Source organism: Limulus polyphemus, unplaced genomic scaffold (assembly GCF_000517525.1).
Source record: "Limulus polyphemus unplaced genomic scaffold, Limulus_polyphemus-2.1.2 Scaffold2019, whole genome shotgun sequence".
NCBI classification, from domain to species: Eukaryota; Metazoa; Arthropoda; class Merostomata; order Xiphosura; family Limulidae; genus Limulus; species Limulus polyphemus.
In genome coordinates this window covers 139,543-148,808 of record NW_013667629.1, presented here as the reverse complement: position 1 = coordinate 148,808, position 9,266 = coordinate 139,543, and the positions used below count along the sequence as shown (strand labels likewise).

Sequence of the window (9,266 nt, the reverse complement as noted above, 5' to 3'; positions counted from 1 at the left end):
ACCTGGTACTCTGGAAGCTTGAGTTATTTTGATTACAGATGTCAAGTACCTGGTACTCTGGAAGCTTGAGTTATTTTGATTACAGATATCAAGTACCTAGTACTCTGGAAGCTTGAGTTATTTTGATTACAGATATCAAGTACCTGGTACTGTGGAAGATTGAGTTATTTTGATTACAGATATCAAGCACCTAGTACTCTGGAAGCTTGAGTTATTTTGATTACAGATATCAAGTACCTGGTACTCTGGAAGCTTGAGTTATTTTGATTACAGATATCAAGCACCTAGTACTCTGGAAGCTTGAGTTCTTCTGATGACAGATGTCAAACACTTAAGTGAACTAATGTATTCCAAATTACAGTCTTCCCTTTTGCTACTAACTAAACCTAACATTGAAATAAAACCAGTGTACCAAAAAATTTGAAATGAGTTGTGATGGAAACAAAATAAAAACTTGTATTGAATTACAATATTTGTATTAATTCTAATGATAATTTTGTTGTTTTAATGCTATATTACGTTTTCTTGTTAACTACTAATGTTAATGTGTGTTTATGTTTATCAATACACATGTGTGTACATATTAATCATTATTTCAACTTCTGCACACTCTAGGATGCCATGGAATATGCAGCAGAGTCTAAGATGGGTGACATAGCAGAAGAGCTGCTTGCTTGGTTCCTAGAAGAGAAGAATTATGAATGTTTTGGGGCCTGTTTGTTCCAGTGCTACGATCTTCTCCAACCTGATGTGATTCTCGAACTGGCATGGCGTCACGGAATTACCGACTTTGCAATGCCTTACTTGATCCAAGTCATGAGAGAGTACATCACCAAGGTATGTAAGCACACGTGTACCAAGTAGAGATAACTAACTGCTAACCCGTATATATCCCCACGGTGAAAACTTTCCGTTTGTTCACGGATTTCGGGTAAGCCACAAGGAATATGAGATATGTTTAAAAACACATTCTCAGAAGAAAGAAAGTAACCCATATTTGTAAGATTGGAATTAAGGAATTTATGGGTGTTGAATAAATAATAATTATAGGGAAAATAATGTTTCCGTTGCATTGAGCTGATGTTACTATAAATGTTATAAAAATAACTTGTTTTCAAAAAAATTTCCTCTTAAAATTTTCATGTGTGAAGTTTACAAACCTACAGGTTCAATGTGCATGTGGGTGCTGCAATTTGCTGGAATCTGTTGACGGTGGATAAATCAATACATGGAACGAAGAAATATATTTAGTGTTTTGATTGGATCTTTTTTTTAAATTGACTACGTGACTTTGCACTATTGAAGTGGCTGTTATAGACAGTAATTGTTTACGTGATTAATTATTTGTAATCATCATGCCACAGTGCCAGGCAATAAAGTGTATGAACACTAAAGTTAAATGTTTTTAACCCCCTGGTGTGACTCGGTAGTAAGTTTAAGGACATATAACACTAAAATTGGGATTTCAAAACCCACAATTGTCAAAGAAAAATTAGCTAATTGGGTAGCTTTGTGCTTAACGAACAAACAATCTTGTTTCTTAAATATTTGAGAAAAAGTAAGTTTCATATAATTAGACATTGTAAAATTGTTTTTATTTAGCTGTATTATAGATTACAAAAAAAAACCTGAGAAACTTCATATTTCTTAGTTATGATTTTTACTTTTTGAAATAATTTTAATATTTGTAAGATATTTTATGAGATTTTGTGTCATTTGTAGGTGGACAAGTTGGATGAACAAGAAAATGAAAGATTATTAGAGTCATCTCAAAGTGAACAAAAAATATTTTATGGTAAAAAAATGTTAATATATATTGTTTATTATTCATAAATCTTTGGTTCTTTTGATGAGTTTTCTTCTGAAATGAAGTTAGTTTGTGTACTTATCTAAGTTTACCAGTTTTCATAATTGATCGTCAATGTACTTGATAGAGCACATGGTTTCTCTGGTGAAAATGAATAAGTTTTAGTAGCCATTAAAGAAAGCTAAGTTTCTAAAGGTATCTTATGCAGTTTCAGAACTGATGTTTAGCTCGAAGGCACATAAGTACAAAACGTGTGCGTATAAGTATTGTTTAAGCAAAAATGTATTGGTTCCCTTTTTGGCTTATAATTGCTTTAAGCTTTAAAAGATAACAAAGGTCTTACGCAGAGTAAAGTCGTAAGTCAAACATATCCCAGTTGTTTTTGAGTTTTGATTATTATAAGTTATAAATTTCTTGACGAGGAAAGACTTTTGTAGGATAAACCATCAACTCGCATTGACTTGTAGAATGAATACTGTTTTTTGGTAGTTCAGTAGAACTTGTTCCCACCTGTAGAATAAAAATATTAAATCTGACTAGTCAGAAGAATAGCCCTAAGTGGCTTATTGGTAAGTCTGCAGGCTTACGATACTATAAATCGGGTTTCAATACCAATGTTGGGCAGAGCATAGATAGCCGATTGTGTAGCTTTGCACCTAACAACAACTACGCATATAGTTGTAATAATGTTTGAATTGGTGCTTAACCCTGGATGTTATTTTTTTATTCGTTGTTTGTATACGTTATTTCATTTATAGTATAGCATTTTTGTCACTTGCAATATATATATATATAGTTTCCCCCACTTTTCCAGTTTACTTGATACAAATGTACCCCAACATTTGAATTGACTTGATAGTCGGTATTATTTTTAGTTGCTAGGAAATACTGTTAACTAATTAAAAACCCAGGTGTACTTCTGTTAAATGTTCTGTTACATGGCCATGAAGAAAGAACAGAGATTTATTTTTGTGACATTTTAAATTTTGTATTACGTGTTTTTTAAATCCTCTACATTTTGTTAAGTGCACAGTGTGAAAAGATGTAAATATATCCAAGATAAAAATATTTTTCATTGATTTTCTTACAGCTCCTGAACCTCAGCTAATGTTGACTGCTGGCCCGGGCATGATGGGACCAGCGTACCAGTCTTACAGCCAGCCCATGCCAGGCTATCAGAGCTATGGCATGTAAAACCAATACCACCAGTACAAGAGAACCCACTTCCTTCCAGTTCGAGAAAGAATGGCCTGCAGGCACAGGACTAAATTTGAATGAATAGAACATTGCTTTAGGGAATAGTCTAGTGTTGTACCTCTGTCTCCTATTTTATTTTAGTGTTACTTTTGACAGAAAAGGGTGTAATTTAAAACTTTTTTTTATATATATATATATATAAATTATTCAGCTAAAATTTAGCATTTTCCACTTTCTTTGATCAGCCCATTCCTGTGTTTGTATTAACATGACATTAGGTACATTTTTTTTCTTTTGTTTTTTGTATGTGTGTATGGGGAACAGTGAGCATGAGGAATACTGTTCACTGAGGCATTATTTAAGATTGAGGGACTGGGGATAAAGCAAGGATATGAATCTGTAGTTCTAAATATTGATTTTTTTTCTTGATAACGGAATTGTTTTCAAACTCTTTCTCAAGGCATGAATTGTGCAGTCTTCATAATGTTGAGGAATGACTTATTTACCATCATTTTCAGCAGTTGTAAAATATTGTGGAATAAAACCTTTCATTCTAGGAATTAGTAAGAAACCTACGACTTTTTTTGTTGGGGAAGATGTGTGGGAATAGTAGTAAAAGGAATGTACGTTACCTTGATATCGTTTTATTTTTGAATTTGGTTAAATGTGAAGTACGATAATGTGTCTGGTACCCGTGTTTAACCTAGAAACCAAGAATTTTTTTAAATGTTCTTCTAATAGTACATGTGTCGTAAACACCCAAGTGAGACGAAACCTAGGTTTAAGAAGTACTCTTAAAGCAGTTCGGAAAAGTTTCAGTATTGTATGGTAGAAGTGGTAACTTACTGGTGGTGTTTAGATTATCCAAGTTTTCAAGGTTTGGTCAAAAATGTGTAGAATAATGTTTTGATGGTCCAAAATGCTGTAGTAGTGAGAATTTAGTCTTACTGGCTGTATGTGTACCAAGTAAAGATTGCAGGCTAAAAACGATACAAATCCAAAAGTCACATTAATAAATCATAATTCGTTGTTGTTGTTTTTTTGTTTCAATCACCTCCATTAATTAAATACTATTATCTGTCTATGAACTGTATTGTTTCAACTTATTATCATTTGGAAATATCTAAATTAGCCCTAATAATGTTATGGGCCTGTCATATCGCAGTTACTTTACAAATGTACCTTTACAACACGAGTTCATAAGACTAATAAAAAGGTACTAAAGTTGTAACTTTGTTTTGTTTTTTTTATATTGTTTTAATATTTACAAAAACAAAAACAAAAAAAAATTCAGTTTGACCTTCACTGTTAAGTATTTATCTCTTTTTCTTTTCTTTTTTTTCTTGTATTGCTCTGTGCGTGTGCGTGCACATCCTCTTTGGAGAAGAACCTTTATTAGTCAGGTAACAGAGAAACAAATGTTCACTAATCAATTAAGTGTTTTCTAGAGTTTAAAAGTTCTAAGTTTGGTATGTGAATAAAACTTCCAAAGTTACCATTATAAAATTCTAATTACTGTAGGTCACTGAAGTCGGTAGAGTTCACAAGAGTCATCTAATCTTTTATTGTTTTTTTTATAACTTTGTGATTCTCTTCTGTTGTTTTGAACAACTGTTTATTGGTGCACTGAAAAGAAAAAGTCTTACATTTTGGAACCAAAAGAACTTTCTTGAGAGTCTATGATGAAAGTAATTTCATTTAATACTGGTATCATACTTTTTTCTCTCTCTCTTCTTAATTTTAAATCTTGATTTTCACCAAGGGATTCTTTTTTTTTGGTTGTATTCCTGTATTATTTTTTTTTATTCTTTTTTTTTCTTCCTTCACACACTCAACAGGATTAACTGAAAAATAAGTGTAACTTTAAGAACTATTAACTGGGTTAAAAAAAAGGGGGGGGTACAAATTTAGTTCTAATTAAATTAACTAAAATGTTCCCAAAGCGTTAACACACAAGAGTTAAATACATACAATAAAGTCTTCCTGTTAAGCCAACTTTCTGTTTCATCCATCATATTATCTCAATCTACTGGTTTATTTTTCAGATTGCAGTACATGTGATATGGAATTTGTGTGAAATACTGCCTTCACATGTCATGTTATTTCACTTACTGAAATGTGTCATAGACTATAAAGTATATTTTTAAAAGTTTGTCAGAATAATATTTATCGTCATATTTATTACTTGCGTTATGTTTAGCTCACTAATTTTTTTTTTCACCGTATATATATTTTTTTTGTCATTTGCATATATTTATCTGTAATTCTATTATGTTGGTGGATTATTTGCCTAAAATTATTTTATTACTGTAAACTGACGTGTATGATTAGGAACACCAAAACTAATAAAAAAAATAAATTTGTTGAGAGCTTAGTAATATTTATAAAATGAAACATTTTTTTTTAATATCTATTTTGAGGCTTGGTTTCTCCAAACTAATTATAAAAAAAGCATTGCAGTTTGATTACCCGATAATATGTCAAATAAGGATGGCGAGCTGATGTCCATTTTGTGCATGGATATGAGTATGAACTTTAAAATTTATGATAAACATCCCACATTAATATCTAGTAACGTATTTAATACTCTGAAATCAAAACTTAGAATGTTTTTATTAAATTGGAACACGTATATTATCTCACACAAAAAATGAAGTTCATCCACTAAAGTTTTCTGGGTGAAATATTCAAATAAGAAACGTTTAGTACATTTTGTTATACCTTTATGTTCCACCATACATGGTTGGTTCAGCAGTAAGTCTATTGGTTTATGATGCTAGGGGCCTTGTGGTTAAGGTACTTGACTCTCAATCTGAGGGTCGTTGGTTTGAACCCCCTATCACCAAACATGCTTGCCCTTTCAGTTGTGGGGACATTATAATGTGACAGTCAATCCCACTTTACATTGGTAAAAGAGCAGTTTGGGAGTTGTTGGTGGGTGGTATTGACTAGCTGACTCCCCTCTAGTCTGTAACTGCTATATAAGGGACAGATAGCCCTCGTGTAGCTCGCTCTGCACGAAATTAAAGGCTAGCTTCAGTGTCTGTGGTGGACACAGCACAGATAGCCCACCTTGTAGCTTTGTGTTGAACAGACAAAATCAATTTGTTGATTTATTTGTATAGTGATCGGTAAGCCAAATTATTAATTTTTTTCTCTTTTTTTTTTTTGTTGTGTGTGTGTGGGTGATTTGGAAATGTTTCGCCGGAGCACGTATATTTCCCCATTTTTTTGGCAGAAATCCACTTTCTTTTTCGAAGGTGGGTTTCGTGTAGATCTGGTGTGGTTACTTAATTCCTGCTTGGTAGATGTGGATAAGAAGTACCAAATAGTGAACCGCATCTATTCGCACGTTAGGCTTCTGATTTTAGGACCATTCTAATGCCTAACAATCGGATCACTTCTTACACAATGTTTCTTTAAATGTGTGTATTACAAATAACCACTTACAATGATACAACGGTCACACAGAAGTGCAAAGTTAATTGTGGCTTCAACTGAAACCTTGTTTGCATTTATTCTGTGACATAGGATGGAAGAATTTGCATTGTTTCTCCTCAAAAGACTTCCAGGGGAGCAAGCTCCCAGATCCCCCCCCCCCCACACACACACGCTAGAAGGACGAATGTTGCTGCATGTTTTTTTTTCCCTTCAAAAAGTTAGTACATATGATTTTTTACAAAGTAATGAGAAATATTACAGACCAATTTAGTATATAGGTTACGCTAGGTCAGTTTGAACTGGACCTTGTGACGTCATGTCGATTGTCCTCTAACATGACTTCCGCAAATATGGTGGCCCTAAGTGAGTGCATACAAGTTAAATGCTGTCATTCTTGTTATGTAATAAGCCTAAGGCAATGTTTAATGACCTTAATATTTCATAATTACCCCTTTAGAGATGTCGTGCCTCCACTATATTGGATTATGTCAATCATATTTAATACTAATTACACCACGATAATATTTTTCTTTCTATCTTGATCCTCACCATGTCTCGTTACCATCTTCCGTCAATAAAACATGTCCAGTCATGTTTCAACTTAGTTACACGTTAACTGCTTACCCTCTGATTCTTCAGTGTATCTCGTTACCATCTTCCGTCAATAAAACATGTCCAGTCATGTTTCAACTTAGTTACACGTTAACTGCTTACCCTCTGATTCTTCAGTGTATCTCGTTACCATCTTCCGTCAATAAAACATGTCCAGTCATGTTTCAACTTAGTTACACGTTAATTGCTTACCCTCTGATTCTTCAGCATGTCTCGTTACCATCTTCCGAAACTGTAAGAGCATGAAATAGACGGAGAACAGAAAAAAAAAATCTTTATCATTATTGCGAGTTAATTTAACAATCAATACAAGCTATAGTTATTTCAATTATACGTAATAATTTAAGTTTTGCAAATATTTGGAATAGTTTGTTTGTAATTAAGCACAAAGCTACACAATGGACCATCTGTGTTCTGGCCATCACAGGTATCGAAACGCGGTTTCTAGCGTTGTAAGTCCACAGACATACCGCTGTGCCACTGGGGAGCATTTAGGCTGGAAAAATTCCTGTATCTAATAACAATTGTATGTGATAAGGAAATAATAAATAAGTAATCTTATTGAAATTATTTAATTTAGAAATAATCACAATAGTATATGTATGATGGTTGACGTGTCTTTTGCTAACACAAGACTATGCATCACTGATGCTATTAATATATTCTTGTGTGATATTTAGTAAGCTAAGCTGTTTTAAATGCTAAACCAGCCTATCATTCGCTTTACAACGTAATACCGAGAGAGTCAAGAAGGATCGTTCCGTATGTTTATAGGCTTCTACTACCCGAGACTAATATCGAGGCATGTCTGGACTTGTTCTGTTTTATTAACTCTCTTCTTCCGACAGTGGTGGTTTTTTAAAACCATTTACAGCGAAGTTTTTTTTTTGTTGTTGTTGTTTAAGAGCATGAACACATTTATCTAATTACTTAGAACAAAAATAACAACAGTTGTTTACGTGAATCTTCTATAGAATAACGAACTTCTCAGCTTGACAGTCGTTTCCTTTTCTTTTAAAGAACATTAATGATTAGATCCCTGCCATGGACACAACGTAGATATCACACTGGTGAACTTTGCCTTTCAACAAATCAAACAAATGGAATGTTGCTAAGCCTTACGAAGATCATAAAATTATTTCTTTAGAAATGATGAAAATAGCAGATCGTCTTAAACAACAATAGGGCTACTTAAGTTTCTGCTAACAAAACAATCAAATTTTAGCAATAGGAGAAAACTAATACTTCGAAACATTTGTCATTGTTCGCGATGAACAATTCTTGTTGTCATTAATAAAACCGTTACCCATATAGAACCAGTAAAATGTTTAACAGTTAGCAAATACGATTATCTGGAGTTGTGAGTTTAAACTAACGTAATATCAATGTACAGGTCCAGGTGGTTAGGGCACTCGACTCGCAATCTGAGGGTCAGGGTTCGAATCCCCGTCCCACCAAATAAGCTCGCCCTTTCAGCCATGGGGTCGTTATAATGTGACGGTCAAGCCTACTATTCGTTGGTAGGCGGTTGATGACTAGCTGCTTTCCCTCTAGTTTTTCACTGCTAAATTAGGAACGGCTCAAACAGATAGCCCTCGTGTAGCTTTGCGTGAAATTCAAAACCAATCCGATGTACAACGCCAACACCCAAACCTCAAGAGACCGCCATTACAACTCAACAATCTACTAAGCACACACCCAAACTCAATATCACGCTATGAATCTACCCTTTATGACTCTCGTTTCTTAACCAAGACTCTCTTCCCTAAACAAATGCTCAGTCCTCCCTCAATCAAGTTTGAGTTAAGGGAAGACTATAAGAAACGTACAAACAACATAGTTCGATATTTTGTAATGAATATTAAAATAATATTTATACGCCGTTGATTGTTTAAATTGCATGACTATATTAAACAAAATGAATTGTCATCATATATTAGGAGAAAACACCGTAGTTTATAATAAGAATTAAGAATGTATATTCTAAACTCTCAGATACACATAGAGATAGTAGATAATAGTTTATGTCAGATTATCTCTGATTTCTTACTGATATATAGTTTTACTTTCATATTTTTGTTTCGTATTATTGGTATTATGGTTTTGTTTTTAATCAAGAGGAAATCATTGTACTGTTACGTCCCCGTTTGTTAATTAACTTTCCTTAACTTTGTTCCAACGAAACTTTAACGACACAAGTCTTTACTTA

The 9,266-nt window shown here is 33.4% G+C and overlaps 1 protein-coding gene across 1 annotated transcript in view; it reads left to right on the top strand.

Annotated features, from left to right (window-relative positions):
• LOC106465683 (clathrin heavy chain 1-like) overlaps positions 1-4,235 on the top strand; it is a 43,548-nt gene extending 39,313 nt beyond the window's left edge. Inside the window, exons 27-29 of the mRNA XM_013925920.2 lie at positions 616-837; positions 1,723-1,795; positions 2,898-4,235. Of these exons, the coding sequence (XP_013781374.1) occupies positions 616-837; positions 1,723-1,795; positions 2,898-3,001 (399 nt within the window). The 3' untranslated portion in view covers positions 3,002-4,235. The remainder of the gene's footprint in view (positions 1-615; positions 838-1,722; positions 1,796-2,897) is intronic.
• Positions 4,236-9,266: the final 5,031 nt, after the last annotated feature.